This window comes from Neoarius graeffei, chromosome 12 (assembly GCF_027579695.1).
Source record: "Neoarius graeffei isolate fNeoGra1 chromosome 12, fNeoGra1.pri, whole genome shotgun sequence".
NCBI classification, from domain to species: domain Eukaryota; kingdom Metazoa; phylum Chordata; class Actinopteri; order Siluriformes; family Ariidae; genus Neoarius; species Neoarius graeffei.
This window is the reverse complement of record NC_083580.1, coordinates 76,137,776-76,163,898: the sequence shown is the minus strand read 5'-3', so window position 1 is coordinate 76,163,898 and position 26,123 is coordinate 76,137,776. Positions and strand designations below refer to the sequence as shown.

Genomic DNA, 26,123 nt, shown 5'->3' with positions numbered 1-26,123 from the left:
CAGTTTGTTTTGGTTCTGTGAAACTTGAAGGCTTGTTAAGCTATTTTTGTTAATTAGGAAGGAACTACATGTACTAATTTGTAATGTTCATATTTTGAGCAGAAAATTAAAGAAAATACAAAAATGGTGATTTGATTTATATCGTGATATATATCGTTATCGAAAATTTTGAAAAAATATATCGTGATATAATTTTTTTCTCATATCGCCCAGCCCTACGTCCATCACAGTTCCATCCATCCTACGAGTCTAGATTTTAACAAAGTCTTTAGAAGGGGGGTCAGTATGTGTGTTCATGTATGTATCCTCAAACACACACACTTTTCTTCCTTTACTAACCTGTTGCTGCGTACGCTCAGCATGAATCACATCCACATTGATCCCCTCATACACCAGCTCATGGAAGAGCTCTCGGGCTCGCTCTATAGACTGCACAAACACCAGCATGGGAGGCATAAAGCCCTGTATAGAAGAGTCGAGAAGATACATGAGACTTTATAGGTCACCAACAAATCAGACCTGCTAATCCTATTTATTCGATCCACATTCACTAGATATGAGCAATCGCGCGCTCCAATTGGCTGCTCTACTACTATCACAGAGCCTAATCTAGGAATTTGAAAATAGGGGACAGATCCCTCACTAGTTGTAGAAACAGGGGACAGAAAATATTAACATGGGTAAAAATATCCCTCATTTGTTCCAGTTAGTGGGGACAGAAAAATAAGACAGACATTGGTAGATATTTTCAAGAATACATCTATAAACAGAACAGTTTTATTAATCTTTACTTTTAGAACATCATTAACATAATACTAATTTGAACTTTCAACAAGAAAAATTAAACAAATTACTCAAAAAAAAACAAAAACTAGCAATCATGTAGAATGTGTAAGATTACCAGGACTACAAAAATGCAGAAAAATAGGCTTTACTTATCCAAATGCACCTGTTGGTTCAAAAGTTAAAGTGCAGAGAACCTCACAGCACAACATGAAGTTACCTTAAAATATAATATAAATGCCTCAGCTTTCATGTAAGAAAAAAAAAATATTAATACTAGTACTGTGTGCAGGCAGTCTCTCCTGAAGACCAAATTAAACAATAATTATAAACTAATAAAATAAACGGCTCAGGCTTCATAGAAGAAAAAAAAACTAAACAGAATCTCACAGTATGATGCTGAAGCTGCCTAAACAATGGAAAATAAAATACCATTTTGGCAAAAATGTTGGCATCCATTAATTTCTTGTATTAAGTAAAAAAATAAATAAATAAAGTGCACACAGTGCTTCACTGTAAACATAACACACTTTCAGTAACAGAATTTAAGCCTACATAAACACTGACTCGCACATGCAGTGTTGCCAGATACTGCTGACGTTTTCCAGTCCAAAATATGTTCAAAACCCGCCAATATGCACTTAAAACCGCCCAATCTGGCAACACTGCGCACATGCTGCTTCTCTTGAACGTATACACGGAAGTAAGGCGGAAGGTGGTTTGTCGACGTCACCGCAAGACGACGCCAACGATTGGTCAAATTTGCGGGAAAGTTGCGGTGATTGGATAGAATTGCAACACCGTCCTGAATTCGCGGGGATTGGTTGAATTTGCGTTGATGTTGCAAATCGCAAAATCCTGGGGGGGTCTGAATGTTATGTTTGGATGAGACAGAACGATATGCCATGTGCTTTTGGGTATTTTTAAAACACTTCACACGATTGGTTGAGATACAGTGTCTTCCGGTTCAGTGACCAATGATATAATAGTTCACAAAACTGTTTTACCCGCTAAATAAACCATTCGGAATACTTCGGTCCTTTCCGATATTTTCCGACTGGTGTGTAAACAACGCTATATTTACCGCAGTGCTTGCTAGTGGGTGCTGACAACTTGATACGCACAAGATTCAGTAAAACGCGACTACACGCTCTACTTATAAATGCGCGACAGAATGAATAGATACGTGATATCACTCTTGCGCCCAAAAAGTGGATGTGCGACAGACAGATAAAAAACGCGTATTATGCGCCCTAGATTAGGCTCTGTATCATTTCATATACCGCAAGCAGAGAAAAACAAGAGCGTGGCAGAGCGTGTTGCTGAACCAACCGAGGATGAAATAAAAACCCCACAAAATATGGAATGAAAGTATGTGATGGGAAGAACATATCTTTTTTTTCAAGAATTATTATAGCAGCATTTTTCACAAATTGCGACTGTCATTTCACCCATTTGTTTACATTCTTCATCTTTAAGCATTAAAACTTGTTGAATTTTTTTAGACTGCTTCCAAAGTTCAAAGAAGATTGAAAATTAAAGGACTGAAATGTCCAAGGAAGAATTAAATAAATGTCTAAAGCTGTTCTATACCTCGGCATGACAGCAAGAAGGCACTTTCTACCAAAAAAAAAAAAAACACTAAAGTCAATTCGTGCAGCCATCGATAGGTTTTTAAGAAGTCCGCCTAAGCGGAAATGATTTTGTATATAATTTTTATTTATCGAATTTGAAAATAAATAAATAAATAAATAAATACTCTGTTCCTCAAAAGCCAGTGAATGTGGATAGAATAAAACAGTTATTCCACTCAATGTCGTCGTACATGGGTTCTAGCCAACTCGGTGCTATGCACCTCGCCAGCTATCAGCTCGTGTACGACTCGATTTCATGAAATAACTTAAATACACAGGTGTTTTCAACATATGTTCAGGATAACGTTACTCCTAACAGGGTTCTCACCAGGATTTTTTTTTAGCGTAATGGGTTATGGCGAGGGAGCGTAGCGACCGAGCGGGGGGATGGTGCGGAGATTTTGAAAAATCATGCCCAAAATTGGCCATATTTGACGTTCCTGGAGGGGATAAATTGCATTTTTTATGTTGCATATCCTTGATGGAAAATTGTTACATCTTTGGATCTTGGCAATGTGTTACCTACTGTTGTATTTCACTGAACTACAAAGGGTGTTGTCAAAAGATATGTAAACTCAGACACAACCAAAGAGATAATGAATGTTTTATTGTATTAAGAAATTAAGAAATGCCTGAGCACATAAAAATAAAAAAAAAACAAATTGCATTTTCATTCAGGCATAACATACACCCAGCCCCCTTAATAAATAATTAATATATAATCTAAAACTATTAAATGACATTTAATCTCCTCCTAGCCATTCCCTCCATCCTCTGCCCGTTTATCTGCTACCTCCTTTCCTCTGCCTCCTATGTCCTTTCCTTCATCTCCTCCAACCTCTCTTGTGCCTGTCTCCTTATAGAAATATAACGATGGATGGCATGCAGGCAGATTACCAGTGTGTTAATGTTAGCCACAGTGGGATCCAGTAAATTAGCGCTAATCATCCGATACGTGCGCCATGTCATATTGCTAAACCTGCTTACAAAGTAGACGTTTTCATTCATCAAAGGGCTTTGGGTTAAGTTTTCAAGCGTGATGGAAAACCTGTAGAAGTGGTGCACTTACATTTCTAACTGTGAAGAAAGAGCGAATGTCTCTTTTTTTGCGAGGGGGTCCGTCATCCATTGTCATTCACCGAAGTCCAGTTCAAGAGAAAGTTATCGCCAGGATCTCTCTCTCTCTCTCTCTCTCTCGGAACTGATTTCCAGGCATGGGTTTCCTAACAAACGTAGGCTGATTTTGACACCTTGAAAACTGCTCAAGTGCGCAGGAAAAAAAAAAAACTTTTGGCGATGGTGATGAACAACTGAAAACAACCGTTACGCTATATTAAAAATTTAGCGTAGCGGGGGGAAATTACCGTTGCGGTCTGAAATTTTAGCGTAGCGGGCCGCAACCATATAAAGCGCTGGCGAGAACCCTGCCTAATCTAATGCTATAAAGCTTTTCCAGGAGGTAAAATCCTGAATTCCTCAAATCCCATCATCAAGTTCTCCATCTTTCTGTATACTCTGATACAGTCAAACACTCAAGGACACGTCCTCCTCATGCTCCCATTCACCAGTCTCTGCTTTCTGGTCCAGCTATAGTTACTCATCTAATGTCTAAACTCTCACCAACCTTCTTTATCAGGTCCCTCATAGCGAGCAGCTTGCCGTTTTCTGCACCTACAAACAGAAGCTCCTGCTCTACCGTCTCTGCTGCAGAGTTCCTACGGACGAAAACACAACAACCATAAGACCAGGCCTTATAAACATGGAAATATTTTTGAACTAAACATTCCCGTCACAAAGATTTACACAAGCTTTGGTGGTGACACTGATTTTCTCGTATTTACACTACCGTTCAAAAGTTTGGGGTCACCCAGACAATTTTGTGTTTTCCATGAAACGTCACACTTTTATTTCCCACCATAAGTTGTAAAATGAATAGAAAATATAGTCAAGACATTTTTCTGGCCATTTTGAGCATTTAATCGACCCCACAAATGTGATGCTCCAGAAACTCAATCTGCTCAAAGGAAGGTCAGTTTTATAGCTTCTCTAAAGAGCTCAACTGTTTTCAGCTGTGCTAACATGATTGTACAAGGGTTTTCTAATCATCCATTAGCCTTCTGAGGCAATGAGCAAACACATTGTACCATTAGAACACTGGAGTGAGAGTTGCTGGAAATGGGCCTCTATACACCTATGGAGATATTGCACCAAAAACCAGACATTTGCAGCTAGAAGAGTCATTTACCACATTAGCAATGTATAGAGTGGATTTCTGATTAGTTTAAAGTGATCTTCATTGAAAAGAACAGTGCTTTTCTTTCAAAAATAAGGACATTTCAAAGTGACCCCAAACTTTTGAATGGTAGTGTATTTTCTTGCATGCTGATTAAAAAAAAAAAAAAAAAAAACTGCCTTCACGGGACAGCTGATTTACATTTAGTGAAGCTCACAGAGAGCTGAAAATGATGTGTGATCCGTTTCTTAATATTTAAAAGGGATTTCAGTTTTTTTGATACCCAGGGTTTATTGTTGGGATATATCTTACAGGACTTAGTAGGCACAACTAAATTCTCACAGAATGTAATATAATCCGATATAGTGTCCACCTGATCATTAAAGTCTGGACATTTAAAAACATCCCAGGACGTACAGTCAAAACATCCTTGGAGTGCCATGATGCTGTCCTCATTCCAGATCTTGACTGTCCTTATCTGTGGCTTTTCTCTCTCTAGAAGCCGTTGGTACACAGGCCGGAGATATACCACATTGTGGTCTGAAGCCCCTAATGGAGGCAGGGCCAAAGCAGAATAGGCACCCTTTATACTGCCATAACACAAATCCAGGGTCTTACTTTTCCTAGTAGGGCAGGTTACATATTGATAATACGTGCATAGTTTCTTCTTCAGTGAGCAATTATTAAAATCACCAAGGAAAAATTTAGGAGCATCAGGAGAAAGAGTATCTAATTTCTGAGAAAGATTAAAAATTATTTCTGACGTTTTATCAGCATTTGCTTGAGGGTGAATGTATATTACTGTAAAAAACAGCTGTGGGAATTTGCGTGAGAGGTAGAAGGGACGGAGTGACACGCAGAGCAATTCAATGTCGGGGGTGCAGAGGCTCTCCCGCTCCACCACTGCTCCTCTCCAGCACCAGTCATCCCAAATGAGGAGGCCCACTCCGCCGCTGCAAGACTTCCCTGTGATGCCTGGGTTGCGGTCAGCTCTATAGACCCTTTTCAGTCACGTGACCTTCGTAAACGCGACCACCATTTTGGACATATAGTGGACTTCGGCTCAAATCGGTTTGAATGCGAGGAAGGCGACAAACATAAAAGAAAAAGGAGCGAGATGCAGAAAACTGTATTTACTAGTTTACTGTAATTATGATCTGGCAGCTATTTACACCGGATCCAGTGTAAATAGCTGCCGGAGCCAACGTCCGAGGTTCCAGAGCGAGCGTGCCGGCCGGGCCGCGAGCAAGCGCGCTGGCTCCGGAACCTCGGACGTTGGCTCCGGCAGCTATTTACACTGGATCCGGTGTAAATAGCTGCCAGATCATAATTACAGTAAACTAGAATGGAATGTCAACAGCAATGTAATGCCTTTTCTGGCTAATTTTATTCGTTTTACCTCCAACAAAGTGGTCACTACACAAGCGTTGGTATGCCGCTATCCATCTTCTCCGTCGGTCAGCATCTACCGGGATCCGATAAAACGATAACCCTTGCCTTGTTTGTTGATGGTTACTACATCCAGGTGCACAACAATATAGTTGCATGATGGAAGTCTTGCTGAAAATAAACACTTTCTTTGCTGCCGTTCCTCAATGTTGGCTGTGGTAAACTACTGGTAGTACATGTCCAAAATGGCGGCCGCGTTTGTCGTGACGTCACGTGAAAAGGATCCATAGAGCGTGTAACCCGTCGGCTCCACTTCGCTGGATGAGATGTTATTATCCAACCAGGTCTCTGTGATCGCCATTATGCAAGCACCCCGGTACTCATGCATGTACCTTGCATTGGCTGCAAGTTCATCTGCCTTCCCTCTCAGCGACTGGGCATTGATTAACAGGCAGGTAGGCAACGGGAGGTAGGGCTGTGCGATATGGGAAAAAATGAATATCCCGATACATTTTCTCCATTTCACGATATCTCAATATATTTAAATCTCTAAAGGACCCCATGAAATCCAACTTTTACTCTTTACTGTTTTCACTACAATCCCTGCAGATTAAATAACATTCTTGGTTAACTTTACAGGTGGTTTTCAACAACACATTTTAAATTTTCATGTTAGTGATTAATCACAATTGAATTGAAATAAGACTTTTTATTCAACAAAGATGTGGCACAAACTGCAAAAACAATCTTGAAAATTGCAACAAAGGGGCAAAACAATACAGAGCTGCTCAGAGCTCAGACCAATAAAGTGCAGCTCAACACTGAGAAAGACATTTAGCCTAAATAAGAAAAGTGCTCATTCATTAAATTATTTAAAAAAAATAGATCTCCAAGCTATTAACCTGACTACTGAGAACCACTGGAACATTCACAATAGAGAGAGAGATTGAGGGAGAGAAGAGAGAGATCTGCAAAACATCATTTTTCTCTTTGCACACTTTTGAACTGAATGTTTTCTGGCTCTGCCTCTCAGATGTGTAGAATTCCAGTATTGCCTTCTCTGTAAAATGTCTGCGACCAGGCAACTCATGTTTGGGATCGAGTGTGTTTAGTAATTTTTGGAAGCCTGGTTTTTCCACTATACTAACTGGGATCATGTCTTTGGCAATGACGTTAGTGACTGCATCCGTTATAGCTCTCCATCTCTGACTCGTTTTCTCATATGGGGGGCTTTGGAGAACGAGGCCGCTATGGTCGTTTGTTTAGCTTGTGTGGGGGGTTTTAGCTTGTGGGCAAGTAGTTCGGAGTTTAAGAGACTCTTCATACTGTACCGGGTGAGTTTCAGGTGATGGAACATATTTGTAGTGCTGCTGCCTTTCGGGATGACGACAGGTTTTTTTTTTTTGGCACACTTTACAAACTGGCATTTGCTGTTCCACATCCTCCTCGCGATATCCAAAAAATGCCAGTTGACTGACCCCTTACTAGTTCTTTTAGGAAGTAATTTGTCGCTGAAATTGCCAGAGCTTACACGGTAGCCTATGCAACACCAGCGATTGCACGAACTGAGTCAGTGCTGTAAACCGGAACCAGGAAATCTTCCCGCCGGCAGTGTTGCCAGATACTGCTAACGTTCTCCAGCTCAAAATATGTTCAAAACCCGCCAAAATGCACTTAAAACCGTCCAATCTGGCAACACAACCAAAACTAGAAAATCTTCCCGGAAGTTCCTTTCAGCACTGAGATGTCGCCCGGGATTGGTTGGCGAGTGCGTGACGTTATTGTTTTCTTTACCCTTAGGCAGCCTCTCACGTTACTGCCTGAGGGACAGGGAGAAAACCACCGGAAAAGGTTTTAAACAAACACAAGTCGGAAGATGACCATAAAATACTCGATAATTACGATATAATAATTTTATGTATCGCACACAGAATTTTCACGATATATCGAGTATATTCGATATATCGCACAGCCCTAACAGGAGGCGTGATTTAATTTTCTTCAGTCTGTCTAATTCCCCCTTTCTTTCCGCGCTTACGCTTGCATTTTGTGCGGCTGGGGTACTTTTGTTTATCGTAATCCAGCAAGAATTTTAAGTTAGAACGTTCAGGATTGCACTGTAAAAGAAAGTCTCTCGTGTACTGGATACGCTGGATGACGCCACCAGCAGCGCAGCGCTCGAAACTAACGGTGTCCCGACGTCCCGGGGACCATAAAAAATGTCATCGGGACACAAAATTATCATATCTGGGACAATCCCGGGACAATGGAAAAAAATAGATCTAGAAAAAAAGTTCTACATTAATATTATTTACAAAGCCGTAACACATACGTAGACATTCACCTAATTTGTCAATTTTAATTTTAAAACGTTAACAACGAAAAATACATAGTAGCTACACTTTCGATGCACCTGCATCCGTAGGCTACAGAGCAGCGCATTCTGTTCTAGAATCTTCGGCCGGAGTCCGCATTATATGGACTTGGAATGGAATTGCTACCGCACACGCTGCGCCGACTCTTGCCAGAACAAAAATGCTGAAGTGGTTGAAGCGGACCGACCGCGGGGAAGAAACTGAAAGCCCAGACATAACGTCTCCGGGACCTTCAGGATCCAAAGTGTCATCGCCTGGTCTGCAGGCAACGCTAGCAACTGAATGAACTTAATGAACACTGTTAGACACATTATAAAATACAACAGGAATGATGTGGATGATATTGACGGAAGATACCGTTCAACAGAATAAGTGAGTTTTCTTGGTGTCTTTCTAGTTCAGAAAGTTTAGTCAGTCAGCAGCACAACTAGGCTCGGACCTGCCACTATGCTGATGTTGCTAACATTTGCACCCACGTTTCGGCAGCGAAAGTTCATAAAATGGATAACGGAAAGTTCATAAAAATGGATAACGGTAATGCATAACGGAAAGTTCATAAAAATGGATAACGGTAATGCATAACGGAAAGTTCATAAAAATGGATAACGGAAAGTTCATAAAAATGGATAACGGTAATGCATAACGGAAAGTTCATAAAAATGGATAACGGTAATGCATAACGGAAAGTTCATAAAAATGGATAACGGTAATGCATAACGGAAAGTTCATAAAAATGGATAACGGTAATGAATAACGGAAAGTTCATAAAAATGGATAACGGTAAGTTCATAAAAATGGATAACGGTAAGTTCATAAAAATGGATAACGGTAATGCATAACGGAAAGTTCATAAAAATGGATAACGGTAATGGTGAAAATTATAAGTTGGCCTTAAGTGCCAACAGATATTCAAGGTATAAGTAGATGAAATGAACATAAAAGGGTCTTATTTTCAACTAAAGTGTACTGCAGATGTAGGGAGTTGAAACATTTTCTGAATGAGCTAGTTGGCCCCTTTAAATAAACGGGTATCTATTCATACAATGAGATCGCCAAAGTTTAATAAACTGAAAATGCAATAACTGTAATTTTGAAGTAGATGATGTATAGGACATGTGTCGCTTGTGTCTTGTGACTTATTGTAAAAATGATATAAAGGGTTCAAAATCGCATAGTTACAAATATAATAGTAACTTCATATGATAATATTAACCACTGGTTATTTCAGAGAGGAAAAAAATGGGGACACTATTGCTTCCATTCGGGACAATACAACACAGAATTCGGGACCACTGGGGGACACAAAGAAAAAAAAGTTAATTTCGAGCCCTGCAGCAGCGTCTCCGAAGTTTAGTCCACAGGTAAAAAGTACACTTAAGACCAACAGAGCAACCATAATAATCCATACAGGTAAAGCCATCGTTAGACAGGGACTGTTGTTGATGTTTAGACGGGTTAAAACACGCGGTATACGTAAAACATAGAATATAAAAACAACAAAAACACACAGGTCATGTCAACACGCCTCACTCACTACAGTCGCCACAGAGCAGCGCCCCCCTGCTGATATATCTCTCAAGCTTCACATCAACAAGTCTCGTAAATTTGCACAAACTCACGAGCTCTCACAGGATACAAACGTTTGACCAAACAAACTGGATTTCTTATGCAAATGATTTACAAATAGAGGTCACCTCAGTAAATTTTAAATAAATAAATAAATAAATAAATATGGTCAGCAAAAGTTCAGCAACATGCACAAAAACAAATACATGAACGGAAATATTTCGGCATAAAAACACAATAATGCTGCTTAACCCTTGAAAAGTTTAAAATATTAAAAAGATAAAAGAACAAACCCAGTCTAATAAACGAGACGCACACGTCTTTCATTCATACCTGGGTCCGATGTTAACAGAGACAAGGTTGTCCAGATTGAGTTTGCACCACTGCTCGACCTCCGTGGTGAACGTTGCGCTGAACAGAGCGCGGCAAACTCTGGGAGACGTGCAGGCCAGGAAGATGGTGGCCAGCTGCTCCCTGAAGCCAGTCTTCCCATCCTCGAACAGCTTATCGGACTCGTCCACTACCAGCCACTCCACACTGCACACACGAGGACACAATTTACAACACAACGACACACACAGCATCATCATTATTATTATTATTATTATTATAATAGGTCATTGTTTTGTTTTCCGGCAGCTGAAGCTGTCTTCATGTCCATTTTGTTCTCTTTGGATTGTCAAAGTCCGGAAGTAAACTGACCTGCTGAGATCAACAGCTGGAGGGTCCTGCTTGAGCAGGTAGATGAGCCTATTTGGCGTCGTGACTAATATATCTGAGAAAGAAATTTCAAATCGTAAACAAACAAAATTACTCCAACTGATGAAGGAATGGAACTCAAAAATCCAAAAGATTTTAGAGATCAGCGGTAGACATCAGGCCAAGAAAAAATAATTGTTTGTTTCCTATTACATCTTGAAAAAAAAAATAGGGTAGGTAGGTAGGTCTTTTTATTTTATTTTTTTTTAATCACACAAAATACCGGGTAGGTAGGTTTTTTTTTTTTTTTTAAATAAATTTTAGGTGTGGCATTATTTGTCACCTTTGTTGCCTCTACTTTTGCGTCCTCGCGTACTTTTAGTATTTTTGTTTTGATAGCTAACATTTTTTGAAACTCCGGCTTCCATTTACATTCAAATGTCAGTGCCCGCAAGCCAAAATTGCTGAGCAGGCTTTCCAACGTGACTTCCATCGTGATATCAATACCGCCATTAGCCTGGGCGCTGTGTGTATACTGTTTGCATGACTCGTCCAGCGGAGGATGATAATGTTCGTAGAGTTCTTTTACAGTTGAAAACTTATAAAATGAACTTATTGTCTTACAATCTTCCGTGTGGTTGCAACCGATCACGGTAATCGAGAACACTTCGTTGGCCGCCATGATGCCTAGCGTTGTGTACAACACAAGCCGGAGTTTCCCGGAAAGAGGTCATGACGTCAGATTGAGGCCGTGAGAAATCAATGAGTGTTTCTTGTCCGATGTATGCGTTTTAGAATTAGTCACTTGTCAGATCGACAATATTATGCAAATCGTAATGCAGATTTTTTTTTTCTTCAAAATTTATTGTTGGTCGGCGAAAATACTTTTTTTTTTTTTTAAACATCTAACAAAAAAGTCTAGGGTCGGGGCATTTTTTAAACGGTCGGTCGGGTAACCGGAAACAATCAATTATTTTTTCTTGGCCTCAGTACATTTTTTATTTCGATGCAGAAACTCTTACCAAACTTCTTGGCTGACTTGGGACCGTATTTTTTGGCTGCAGCCACTCCTTTGTTAATCATGTGAACCCTGAAGCCCACTCCTTCAGACAGCTTCAGCAGCTCTCTGTGCGTCTACGAGCAACAGCACGAGGAACAGTTTACAGTCCCTCTTAAGACAAGCTGCCGTTCAATCAAACAGTAGAGTAGTTCACACTGGTGTGTCAGTTCAGATCTCACCTGGCTGGCCAGCTCTCTCGTGGGCGCTACGATGAGCGCTCTGAAACCCTTGTTGAGCGGCTGACGGAGATGCGCCAGCACAGGCAGGCAGAAGGCGATGGTTTTACCCGAGCCTGTGGGGGCACACGCCAGGATTTCTCGTCTCTGGAAAGTGGACAAAAATGGCACGTTAATCCTACAGGTGTATTAACTAAAACTGCTCGGCTTTCTACTACTACTACTCATCCGACAGAGTCGGTGCCACGCATGAATTTCGTCTTCCAGCACTCTCGGTCCTGCATTGCAGTCCGGAGTTCCCCAACTTCGAGGCCGGTGTCTTCCTGCAGAATGTCCCTAAGCGTTGTGCAGGGTCTGCCACGCCTTCTGCTGGCGTCTGGAGTCCATAGCAATACTCTTCCTGCCGCCTCTTTATGTCTCATCACGTGACCAGCGAGGGTTAGTCGACGCTGTCGAATGATGGTAGAGATACGCGGGTAGGATCCGTAGAGTGACTTGTTAGTAGGATGTTTCCTCCAAGATATATTCTGGACCTTCCGCAGCATCAAGGTGTAAGTACCATCAATCTTTCTCGAAAGCGAATTTGTTAATGACTATGACTCCGAACCATACAGAAGGATGGATTCAACAGATGCTTTAAACACTCATCTTTGTAGACCGCTTTATGGGGGAGGACCATACCTTCGAGAGGGAGTGTATTGCTCCCCACGCTTTCCCTAACCTTGTCTTCACGTCATGGGCAGTGTTGGTATAGCCTCCAAGGTAAAGAAAGGAAGATAATCATCAAGGTAAAGATAATCATGATGAAAATTCGGCTTTCTAATTAACAATTATTTGCTGGAAACTTCAGCTGGATGGTGGAGTTCTAGGTGATTCGGCAGTAATCAGCCGATTGAAGTGATTCTGTTCGTTCTTAGGAATGGATCAAGCACAGAAACTTAAATCTGCTCCACTGATTTAGACAGTGAACTGGCCATCAAAAAAACGTATGTCCTGTTGTTTTGGGATAAAGGGTTGGCAGTGGGAGAGGTATTCAATGAGAAGGGTAAAAATTTCCATTCCATTCAATGAGAAGAGTGAAAACCCCTCACACTGCCAACTCTTAGGGCCTCTGCATGCTCTTGCGACAAGGCTTTCGCAGATACCGTATTTTCCGGACTATACGTCGCTCCGGAGTTTAAGTCGCATCAGCCAAAAAATGCATTATGAAGACGAAAAAAACATATATACGTCGCACCGGACTATAAGTCGCACTTTTTGAAGGGTTATTCTATCCATAGAATCTGTGATTGTATCTGATAAGCGGCGCGTGGTTACTGCGCGACTGCATTGTTTATTTAATAAACGAACAGCTGAGCAGTGATAACGCGCCCTTTGCCCTGTAAGTAGCCTAGTCTGATTATTTTAAATATCTACTACTATCTTTAATACGATCACTATCGTTATTACTAATAGCCTATATTATTATTATAACTAATATTAGTAGCCTATTACTGATGCATTAATCAGTTTGCTTTTAGAATATTTTTACCGGTAGGGCTTATTATCGCCCCATGGCTCTTTCATCTGTGTTATTAAAGCTGTAGTCGTCATCGAGGAGTGTCATTCTTCATTTTTGTCGAATTTTATTTCATCAAATCAGAGGTCAAGTAGGCTATAGGTATATCATCTCCAAAGACAGGTACGGTAGTAAAAACAACCGTCTAGTGAAAAAAAAAAAAAAAACAACCGCTTTTAAATCCCCTACTTAAATCCTTAAAATGAGTCATTTAACTCATGTCTTGTGTGATCTGATCTCCAATGGTGAAATAAACCGGTTGTGATGAGTACAGTCTGTTATTTTAGAAGATAAATGTAATATATAGACTAATAAAAATTAATATTTTATAATATAATATCACGACATATTACTGTCTGTAACTGTTTGTCACTAAAGCGTTTTCTAAGATCATAATGTCTGATATTATTATTATTATTATTATTATTTTACACACACAATAAGCGCATGTGCGTAAAGTTATAGTAAACCATCCCCCGCCTTTTTTTTTTTTTGAGTCGCCGGACCCACCCACCACCTGCGTTCCGGGACCTCCCACTTCACAAATTAAGCACTGCCTAAAATCATTACATAACTTATTTAAATAACTATAGGCCTATCATTAATAATAAAACACAGGCCAATCAAGTTTATCAAGCTGATGATTTCACTCTAAATCAGCAAATCCATTGAATTCCTCATCCTCGGTGTCGCTTCTGAACAACTCTGCCTCCAGCGGCAGATGAAGCGCCGTTTCCTCTTCTGCGTGGCTGTCGTCAGACTCAGCATCAGCTCCAGTTATTCCGCGGTGAAAAAAAAAAAAAAAACATATATACGTCGCACCGGAGTATAAGTCGCATTGCCAGCCGAACCATGAAAAAAAGTGCGACTTATAGTCCGAAAAATACGGTAGCTTTTCGCAGACAGTTGTAATTTATTGTTGAGCGGGGAGTAATAGGCGTGCGCGATGTTATTCACTGCCACAACGCAAGGGGGCGTGAAGTTGCGAAATCGCTAGGAGTAGTTGGTGGGTGTGGTTAATGGAGTGCTTATCCTCCGGTTACTTATAATGACTAGAACTGGAGTCGTATAGATGTACGTACTTCCTCACTCCCTCGATCAACCGCTCTTCATGCTGCTCCATCTTCGCTCGTGTTTTTAAAAATGGCGGTAGTGAAAACAAAACAAACCGGGAAAGTAGGGAAGCAGAAGTGCGTGTACAGCGGATGTAGAGTGGACCGATCAGAGCCCTCTTGTCTGCGACGCTGTCTGTGAGGCTTCTGCGGTGGTCACAATTTTTGGGAGGTGCGCGCAGAGCGTCTGCGGGGGGGGGGGGGGCTACGCAGACGCCATCTGCGAGGACTGCGTTGTCAGCATAAATTGGCCTTTAATCCCATCAGGTCAAATCACAATGGGTCACGTTTTTTTTTTTTTTCTTTCTACACATTCCAACACAGTTCTAAAACTATTTTTTTCTTTTACAACAGCTTCATTTATCTGGTATTTGACTCTATTCAGTGTGTCTTGAAATTAACTCTTGTACTATTTTACTCAGTTCAGAGCCACAACCAACTCTGTAATTTTGCTCCCACTCAAACTCTAAATTTTACTCTCTAAACTCAAAATAGAGCAAAATTAAAAGTACTTTCCGCAAAATACTTTTAACCCTGAAAAAAAGCTGCTCGGTCATTTTTTCTGTGTATGCACTACAGCTCACGCACATCAACCGATCTGCTCATCAGAAATAGAAGAAAGAAATTATGTATGCTTTCAGATATAGTCTCTTGCATTTTAATGTACACTGGCCAGTTTTACATTACATTTTACGTCAATAATAGAGATGACAGGATATGTGAAAACATCTCATCTCATTATCTCTAGCCGCTTTATCCTTCTACAGGGTCGCAGGCAAGCTGGAGCCTATCCCAGCTGACTACGGGCGAAAGGCGGGGTACACCCTGGACAAGTCGCCAGGTCATCACAGGGCTGACACATAGACACAGACAACCATTCACACTCACATTCACACCTACGCTCAATTTAGAGTCACCAGTTAACCTAACCTGCATGTCTTTGGACTGTGGGGGAAACCGGAGCACCCGGAGGAAACCCACGCGGACACGGGGAGAACATGCAAACTCCGCACAGAAAGGCCCTCGCCGGCCACGGGGCTCGAACCCAGGACCTTCTTGCTGTGAGGTAACAGCGCTAACCACTACACCACCGTGCCGCCCATGTGAAAACATACATAATGAAAAATTATAATAAAATATTGCAAGTAAAACTAACATTCTTGGGTTTTTTTTTCTTTATTTTCATCATTTGATTCATTGAATAGTATTGCTCAGAAGTGCCCAAACATGTCCCCAAACAGGTCAAAAGCACTTGTCCATAACAGAATTGAATTTGGCATAGTATTTACTGTAATCGTAAGCTAAACTTTAGAAGTAATCATAATCGCAATCAAATTTCATCGCCCCAAGTCTAATGGACATACTGAGAGTCGGACTATAAAAGGAATATCGCTTACTCTATAAAAATCCTAGACTTTTTGTGATCGACACTGCCAGCAAGTGACTGCACAGCTGGTAATATTGCTACACCCTCTCCTGCTCTCCTTAAATCACTTTCGTGTTTTCCTCGACGAATAAATGGTAAATCATGGGGAGGAAAAAATATCACACGAGTTTAATGGCTAAGGAATGTGACTTTGAGACGGAATACATTTGAACAGGGTTAGAGGGGAGGGATGTGGTTCTGTAACTGGGCAGACGAGACACAAATTTCATTCCAAAATTCTTATAGGACCCTCAGTATGTACGTTAAGGAGCTGTAAGTGCTTGACCTTTTATATCCAAACATATATATGGTAAGATTTGTGCCTCAAATACAACAGAAGTACAAGGACTGTATAAGTTTAAATCCTCTGTCGATTTACTGTTCTGCTGTTAATGCGTCCTGAGTAATCTGACCAACAGACAGACAGACAGACAGACAGATATCAACTTACATGCATCATCAGAGGGATGGCCTGCATCTGAATGGGCGTGGGGGTCTGAAATCCAGCTGCTCTGATGTTCTGAATTATCCGAGAATCTAGCTCATATTCCTGCTGAAGCTCCTCGAACGTGCTGAGAGGGTCTGGGACGTCGGTGCCGTGCACGTTAATCCTGTTCTGATGCCGGATCTGATTGAGCTGAAATTTTCAGACAAAACAACAAGTGCATCAGTTTCTAACGCAGACGTGGTGCTAAAAAGAAAAATCACAGCAGACAGAGAGAAACACACAGAGTAGTTCCATGCTAACGGCATTAAAGTGCATATCACGGGTAAATTCAGGAGCAAGATCAATGTAATCCTCCTATTTTATATTAAACTTTGGTCAACTATCTGTCACATTTTGTGCAATTTTTTTTACCTTACACAATACCAGAAATATTCAGTTGAAATCAAGCCATTTGAGGCGAATTGGTCCGCCTCTGAAAAAACTTGGCATTTGGATTTCCCGGCAAACATTGATTTTAGTGACGTCGCGTGCGGGACGCCTCCTTCTGAATCCTACGTCAGCGCTAATTTGTTTATGAAAAAAACGACCTGGTGTTTTTCTGCAAATTTCTTCAACATTATCACGTAATTATTAAAATGGTTAACAGACGTATCGTAGGAGGGTGTAGCAACACCAATCTTGATGGGATCAGTACTCATCGTTTTCCAAAAGAGCGGACAATGAGAAAGAAATGGGAGCGCTTGGTCTACACAGGCTGTGCACTGAAACCGTGCAAAGCTCGCGCAGCCTGCTGGCGCTTCCGCAGGTAACGTCACGAATCTGGCTCCAGACTCCCTTGGGATTTTTCCAGACGCGTTTTGTTATTTTAGTTTTTTCTGCTGTAGACAGATGGCCTTGTGCAAAATTACCCTTCTGGATGAGTGTGTAAAGGGACATTCTTTCATATTTAAAAAAAAAAAAAAACGAAAGTGGTCCAGGATATGCACTTTAAGGTGAAAGTGTAACTGATATTTAACTGTAAACAACAGAGACATTGGATTTACAAGAAAGTAGGGGAGCATAATAAGATGTGTAGTTATTAATTTTGCAACATCATTTTTGCGCATGACCATTCAGCCATCCAGTTCACGATAATAGTATAAAAAATATATACAGTACCGTTCAAAAGTTTGGGGTCACCCAGACAATTTTGTGTTTTCCATGAAAAGTCACACTTTTATTTACCACCATAAGTTGTAAAATGAATAGAAAATATAGTCGAGACATTTTTCTGGCCATTTTGAGCATTTAATCGACCCCACAAATGTGATGCTCCAGAAACTCAATCTGCTCAAAGGAAGGTCAGTTTTATAGCTTCTCTAACGAGCTAAACTGTTTTCAGCTGTGCTAACATGATTGTACAAGGGTTTTCTAATCATCCATTAGCCTTCTGAGGCAATGAGCAAACACATTGTACCATTAGAACACTGGAGTGAGAGTTGCTGGAAATGGGCCTCTATACACCTATGGAGATATTGCACCAAAAACCAGACATTTGCAGCTAGAATAGTCATTTACCACATTAGCAATGTATAGAGTGGATTTCTGATTAGTTTAAAGTCATCTTCATTGAAAAGAACAGTGCTTTTCTTTCAAAAATAAGGACATTTCAAAGTGACCCCAAACTTTTGAACGGTAGTGTAGATAGTTTCAATTGTTGTTGGCACCTTAGGCACAGTGACGAAGAAACTGAATCAGTGGTGGAAAAGCTGGGAACAGAGATTAGAACGGAATTGCCGCATGAGACGGCGCTCTTAGGGTGTATTCAGACCAGGATAGTTCGATAGTTCACTTGCTTTGGTCTGAACCAAATGTTTTTTTTATTTTTTCATTTTGGTGCGGTTCGCTTTCACACTGTACATTTTAGTAAGCGGACCAAAATCTGTCAACAAAGCCACGCACCCTGAGGTCGTTCAGCTATTGGTCAGAGACGACACGCGCACAAAGCGTTAAGTTCAAAAGTAGTCACGGAGGATAGCGCTGATGAGCGCACATCATGTTGTGACAGTTCTGGCTCTTCACGCAAGTCGCTAGTACCGCCACTTTTTGAAAGAATGTCCCTGATTTTAATGTAGGTCTGACGGAGTTTCTTCACTTTTAGCCGACATTGTTCTGGGGAGCGCGTGAACCCCTTCTCCTTCATTTTCTCACTGAATACAGCAAACACGTCGGCATTTTTGTGTGTTCTCTCCAAAAGCTCAGATATGTGGACATCTGCCCATATATCCACAAGGGTACGCGCTTCTTCCTCGGCCCACGTTTGCCCCCTACTCATTTTTTGTACTCTGTAGTCTAGCCTACCACTGGTCTGAATGACTGAACGACTGTTGTAAGGTTCCCTTGACAACCGAAACAGTGTTTGCACTTTGCGGTGGAGTGTCAAGACTCTGTTTCCCATAATGCTCGACAAACGACGGAAGCTCCCGAGGTACAAAAAAGCAAAACTGTCGGATTAGGTCCGGTCTGCTTTCACACCTCCAAAAGATCCGCACCAGGGTTCCTTTGGTCCAGACCGAGTCCGACCTTGCAGCTCGGTCTCGGTCCGCTTGTTTGGTCCGGACCAGAGTTCGGTGGTTTGTATTCAGACCAACCCAAAAGGTCCGGACCAAGGGAAATTTGGTTCGTTTGGTCCGGACCAAACAACGTAGGTGTGAATACGCCCTTAGAGACAGCCAGAAGTTTGAGAAAAGTATTGGAAACGTGAAAGTAGAAGATTTGAGAGGAACCTTTGGTCATTTGTTATGACTCGCTTTCAGGAAAAACAGCACAACACCTGCTTGTGAATAATGGAATTTAATAACATGCATAAATATATATATAATTAAAACATTTTCACCAAAGTCAAGGTTCTTATTCACCAAGTCTGAGGTGGATAATTGTTTAAAAAAAAAAAAATTATATATATATATTCATTTCAAACTTCAAAAGCAGCACGCAAATATAATAACGGCGCAGCACAGACTTGTGTCACTTATCTATGCTGAGTCACATTAAATACTTTGTTTTGAAATCAATAAAATAAAATCACAATTCCACCTTACCTTTGAATAGTTTTAGACAGGGCTTTGAACCAGAATTTTTTTCCTATTGGCTCGTTCCGAACAGAAACGGAATTTTAACGTTTCCGGTTTGGGGTTCCACCATTAAATAGACGTTCCCGAACCGGTTAGAACAAAAAAATTTCGTTCCCGGAACGGTTAATTACGTTCCTTGTCAGCTGTTTAACAAATGGCTATAAAATTATGTCTCTGTCTCATCCAGCTTAAGCCAAATGTAGGCTAATTCTATTACAACCTTCATTAAATAAGACAAGAAATAATTCAAAACAATTATTATTTCAAATGCTGGCGATTTGGATTCTCAGTATGTCTTCCCATCTACACAAACAGAAAAAGTGCCAAAAATGAAAAAGATAATTCGTTTAGTGTGTTACCAAAGGCTAGTCAGGCCCTATAGAGGGCTACCGCATGACGTCACCGCGCCGCGAGATTTTGTTGGGCGCCATATTGGAAGACCAAGTACACATCTATGCAAGTACATACATACATAAAACAAACTACACCTGAAATGTAGCCAGGGCCGGTTCTGCCCTAATCTGGACCCGGGTGCAACATCGCGCAACCCCCCCCCCAAAAAAAAAAAAAACATCAGTCTAAATCAGGACAACCATCACATAACTATAAACATTTTATATCAACTATTTTAACTAAATGGGCTATAATAAATAAGCCTGCAGGCAGCCACGGCGGGCTGCCTCAGAAAAGTAACCATTTGTCCTACCTTAAAACTTGTTTTGCATTTTCTGCCTCCTTTTTTGTATTTTCGACCCTCCGTTTATTTTCTTTCCTTTTCTGAAAACCCGATTTGTGTCCAGACATTTTGTTCTGCTACCAACGAACTAACTCGTCAGGTCTCGTCTCTCGAGCCCGCGATGATTCCCGTGGGAAGGGCAACAACTGATACATTTTTACAAACAGCCAATAGGGAGGTTGCATCGTTCAGGCTCTTCTTTGCTCAGACACTCAGTAATTCACTTATTATCACATGGAGACGTGATAGTAGTCCACCCTCCCGCTCTCTCCATTCAGTCAGCGACCGTCACACAGGAAGTGAACCCCAGCGGGTCATAGAAACTTGCGCAGGAGAAGAATGGCTTTTTTATTTGTAGGCTACGGAAACTTTGAGGAACGAAATAAAAACCGGTATTAACCGGTTTCCATTATTTTTAATAAGCGTTTCTGTTCCGGAACATAAATAATAAAGTTTCTGGTTTCGTTTCTGTTCCATGTGAAATAGAAAAAGTTCCCAGTTTTCGTTCCTTGAACCGGTTCAAAGCCCTGGTTTTAGACCAAACTTCATAGCATCTTTAGTGCTTTTAGGAACAGCATTTTTTTTCATCATGTGTAATTCTTCCTCACTTACGGTGACAAAGTGATCGGCCGCCATTCTGCCGAGTCGCTCAAGGTGATTATCGAGAAATAGTCTGAATTTCTCGACCAATCAGCATGCGCAATTTTCTATAAATCACCTGTACATTTATACTAAAATATGATGTGCATAATAAACATAAATGTATGAATTTATACTTTGAATAAAGCACTCATCTTTACACTTATTACTGACCAAAAAAACCAACCAGGTAATTTTTTTTTAAACATTTATCGAAACAAGCATGCATAATCCTCACCGCTTTGTTTTCTATCAGCTCACAAGCTTGAGGTTTGTGCACCAATAGGCCAACAGTTATCGAGATAAAATTAGTGCAAAGAGAAACTAAGCACCTTTTCCCATCCTGCGTTCTTTCCTTTACCCTTCAGTGAACAAGCTTTCTGCCATGCAAATCTGATCCGAGCTCGGACTGGTGCTGCTTTAGCTCAAATACTGCAGCTAAACTGTAGATTTTAACACTTCTGATTTATCATTACATTGTAATGAAACAACACCTCGGATAGTTTTTGGTCACAGGGTTAAGGAGAACAATAGACACTTTTCCTACCTTCTCTTTGTGAAGCTGCTTTAATCTCTTTATTGATGGTCCTTCTGTGGTCTTTTTCTTCTGTCCTTTCTCCTTCTTGTCTTGTGAAGACATCCACCGAATCCCCGTCTGCTCCAAATCATCATCATCATCGCTCTCATCTTCTGAACCTGTGCATTAATAGAAAGCAAGGAGCGAAGAGGACAACTGTAACGTCTTCACGTCATTTTATGTTTCTACAGCAGGATTACAGACACAGTATTCACAATGCATAACCAGCTCTATATAAACTGTCAATGTTTGTCTTTTACCCTGAATTTTTCTTTTAATCCTTTTCTTCTTCGGCTTGCTCAGAGGTTCATCCGTAACGGTTGGATGATCTTCCTCTGACTTGTACTCTTCATCTTCATGATGTTCAGCGGGTTCTTCTCTGGTTTTGCCAAAGAAGCTGATTTCATTCAAAGGGTTGGAGATCTCGTGGTGCCGAGACCTCACCACCTGTTTCATCCAGATGGGAAAAAGGAGAGAATGTTGAGAAGAGATTAAATAAATACTGTTAGGTGTATTTACGTGTTAAAAAGTACTCCGATACAGGAACATTACAGCCAGGTCAAGCTGAGGAGGAGGAGCTGGGAAACTGAGGTGTTTATTTACTTCTACAAACTTAGCTAGATAGAAATGAAGATATTTAAGGTCCTAAGAATCCATGTGTGAGGTTTTAATTTATGGTAATTTAACAAATAATTAAAAAAAAAAAGGATTTTATAATGTGATTATTCAGCTCAGCTCAAATCAGCTCTATCCAAGCAAACCAGGAAGCTAGCTTTTTTTTTTAACGGACTTTCTGCTCTGTGATATTTACACAGGCTTTTTTTTTTTTAAATGGGCTTTCTGCTCTGTGATATTTACCTTGTATATACACAATATTGGAGTGAATATCCCAAATGCAGCCTTTCATTTTTATGCTGACGACACAGTCATGTATCGCTTTGCACCCACGGCCTCAGAAGTGTTTGAATATATGCAGAATGCGTTTAACAGAGTGCAAGAACAACTCTGCCAATTGCAACTTGTTCTAAATGCTGATAAAACAAAACTTGTGTTTTTCACTAATTCAAAATCAGCAAGGTCAAATCAGTTCATCATCGTCACCAGTAATGGTCAACAAATTGAACTTGTATCTACTTTTAAATATCTGGGGTTCTTGATTGACGACCATTTGTCTTTTAAGGCACATATTCTGCATACTGCTAAGACGCTGAAGGTTTTACTTGGATTTTATTTTCGAAATAAGTCGTTTTTCCTCTGGGATGAAACGGAAACTGGTGGAGCTGACCTTTTTTCCGATAATTGATTATGGTGATGTGTTATATATGAATGCCTGCGCTCAATGCCTCCACGTGCTGGATAGTGTGATGACAGAGAGGAGGAGTATAGGAGCCTGGTGAGGGACTTTGCTGTGTGGTGCAACAGGAACCATCTGCAGCTCAACACCTCGAAGACCAAGGAGCTGGTCATTGACTTTGGGAGGTCCAGACCAAGGTCACGACCAGTTCTGATCGAGGGAGTCGAGGTGGAGGCTGTGGATTCCTACAAGTACCGCGGGCTGTGGCTGGACTGGCAACACCAATCATTTATACAGGAAGGGACAGAGCAGGCTATACTTCCTTAGGAGGCAAGAGGAGGCTATACTTCCTTATACTTCCTTCCGTCTTTATATGCACGCCGGCTCGGCCATTGGCATGTCTTTATCTACAAGGATATCCTTGAGATGATTCCATCTTATTTATCTCTTTTAATCCTGAATAATACAGCCTTTGTTCTCTGGACTTTTTACATTTTACTGTTCCTAGGGTTAGAACAGAAATGGGGAAGAAAGCTTTTAGGTTTTCTGCTCCAACTACATGGAATAATTTGCAGTCAGAGCTCAGACTCCAAAATCTGGTATCTCTGAATGTATTTACACTACCGTTCAAAAGTTTGGGGTCACCCAGACAATTTTGTGTTTTCCATGAAAGGTCACACTTTTATTTACCACCATAAGTTGTAAAATGAATAGAAAATATAGTCGAGACATTTTTCTGGTCATTTTGAGCATTTAATCGACCCCACAAATGTGATGCTCCAGAAACTCAATCTGCTCAAAGGAAGGCAGCGGTCTCAAAAGTAGCCGGTCACCGGCGGCAAACCGGCGGCTATGGCTTGTTATGCCGCCGGCTATTGTCAGTCGAGTCACAAAATTTAATATTAAATATTTCTGACAGCAAAAAAAGTTGTGAACGTAAATTACATCCACTATGTCATGTATGTCCGTTGCCGCGTCAACTGTGTTTACATCCTCGACACGAGTGCAGCCATTACTGCCGCCTGTGTTGCCAGATTGCGCGTTTTCCCACCCAATTTGGGCAGTTTTAAGTGCATTTTGGAGGGTTTTGAACATATTTTGGGCTGTAAAACATCAGCAGTATCTGGCAACATATTTTTTTTACTTAATACAAGAAATTAATGGATGCCAACGTTTTTGCCAAAATGGTATTTTATTTTCCATTGTTTAGGCAGCTTCAGCATCATACTGTGAGATTCTGTTCAAATTGTTTTTTTCTTCTATGAAGCCTGAGCCATTTATTTTATTAGTTTATAATTATTGTTTAATTTAGTCTTCAGGAGAGACTGCCTGCACACAGCACTAGTATTAATAGTTTTTTTTCTTACATGAAAGCTGAGGCATTTATATTATATTTTAAGGTAACTTCATGTTGTGCTGTGAGGTTCTATGCACTTTAACTTTTGAACCAACAGGAGCATTTGGATAAGTAAAGCCTATTTTTCTGCATTTTTGTAGTCCTGGTAATCTTTTATATTGGTAAAGTTGTTTATAGGACCATTTCTCAGTGTCTGTTTTTTTAATCAATAGTTTTTCAGTAATAACTTAATATTTAACATATCACTCAATTTTAAACAACCCCCACGCCACCACCATAGTCTCCAAAACTTCTGTGGGAAACACTGGCGTGCGTAACAACGCTAATCAAGCTTAAGCTAGACGACCCGCCTCAAATACCCGTCCCGGGTAAATGTTATCCCAATTTTAGATGGCCTGTTCCAAACCATCCCACCCCATGAAAAATTCGTACTTGCATATCTCTCTCTATATCTATATCCCTGCACGCTTTGCATGCATTACGTCTGCCGCTGGCAGACATTTTACCATTTTGCACCCTGCTGTAAATTATTTGTACCCTGCTATTCTCCCAAACTTTGAAGCCCCTGGAAGGTCAGTTTTATAGCTTCTCTAAAGAGCTCAACTGTTTTCAGCTGTGCTAACATGATTGTACAAGGGGTTTCTAATCCTCCATTAGCCTTCTGAGGCAATGAGCAAACACATTGTACCATTAGAACACTGGAGTGAGAGTTGCTGGAAATGGGCCTCTATACACCTATGGAGATATTGCACCAAAAACCAGACATTTGCAGCTAGAATAGTCATTTACCACATTAGCAATGTATAGAGTGGATTTCTGATTAGTTTAAAGTGATCTTCGTTGAAAAGAACAGTGCTTTTCTTTCAAAAATAAGGGCATTTCAGAGTGACCCCAAACTTTTGAATGGTAGTCTAAGTCCATGATAAATCCCATTGTATCGAGGCTTCATGAGTGCAAATGTTTTATTTGAATGGAAATGTCTTATTTGATCTTGACCTGATTTTGTAAATTCAATTGTTTATTTGTATGTTTTATGTTTATGTCAATGTGACACTGTGCTGAAACTGTTGTTGTTTGTGCTGCCATTCTTGCCCAGGTCTCTCTTGTAAAAGAGATCTTCGATTTCAATGGGACAAACCTGGTTAAATAAAGGTTATAATAATAATACACAATGTTTGACAAACATTTCAGATTTATACGAGTTACGTAAAATTAAAAACTAGTTACAAAACTAATCAGTTCTCTCTGGTACAGCTGTATTAGCAGGCTAGCTAACTCGGCATGTAAACACCACGCGCATGCTTGTTAGCCATGCCTGAACGAATATGCTAACAAGACTAGCCACAGAATACCAGCGCATATGTAAAATACGACTACTACATAAAAAGCAAATCCGAAATATATCCAAACATCACCTTAAACCTTTCTGCATCTCTGCTAAATCTTTTAAAATCAAACTTTGCGCCGGATCCGAGCCTCTTGAACAACTCCACAGCGTCCATTGAAAGGGTCGCGCGCAGAAAAATGGAGGCCAGGCTAGACTAATCGATTTCAGAGCTTTCGATGATTCACAGTTCGGCAATCGACTGAAGAATATATATATATATATTCAAATATAAAATATTACAATTTCAGATCATTTTTAAAAATCGTGCGTTTACTTTTATTCCTCACCGCTGTTGAACTGTCAAATATTGATTAACTTTCGATACCGTCAGCTCTGACAGGAACAATTCAATTGTATTCATGACGTCACTACAGCCGCGTAGTTACCCACAATGCAACGCGTTTGTACCTACGCGGCCATTTTGAATCCTGAGCTAATGAATTAGTCCTGTCATGCAGATAACTGTTTTGACGTAAAATTAAAATTTATTTCATTTAACTAATATTTTTAAGAAAAAATCTCTCCAGTTTGTTAAAACACTACATACTTATAACAAAAATG

The 26,123-nt window shown here is 40.5% G+C and overlaps 1 protein-coding gene across 1 annotated transcript in view; it reads right to left on the bottom strand.

Moving 5' to 3' along the window:
• Positions 1 to 25,885, bottom strand: part of ddx52 (DEAD (Asp-Glu-Ala-Asp) box polypeptide 52) — a 45,113-nt gene extending 19,228 nt beyond the window's left edge. Inside the window, exons 1-10 of the mRNA XM_060936430.1 lie at positions 25,591 to 25,885; positions 21,785 to 21,971; positions 21,495 to 21,643; positions 16,463 to 16,648; positions 11,919 to 12,062; positions 11,702 to 11,813; positions 10,683 to 10,755; positions 10,314 to 10,517; positions 4,042 to 4,132; positions 340 to 462 (exon numbers count right to left, since the gene is read on the bottom strand). Coding sequence (XP_060792413.1) covers positions 340 to 462; positions 4,042 to 4,132; positions 10,314 to 10,517; positions 10,683 to 10,755; positions 11,702 to 11,813; positions 11,919 to 12,062; positions 16,463 to 16,648; positions 21,495 to 21,643; positions 21,785 to 21,971; positions 25,591 to 25,677 — 1,356 coding nt within the window. The 5' untranslated portion in view covers positions 25,678 to 25,885. The remainder of the gene's footprint in view (positions 1 to 339; positions 463 to 4,041; positions 4,133 to 10,313; positions 10,518 to 10,682; positions 10,756 to 11,701; positions 11,814 to 11,918; positions 12,063 to 16,462; positions 16,649 to 21,494; positions 21,644 to 21,784; positions 21,972 to 25,590) is intronic.
• Between the last annotated feature and the right edge of the window lie 238 nt (positions 25,886 to 26,123).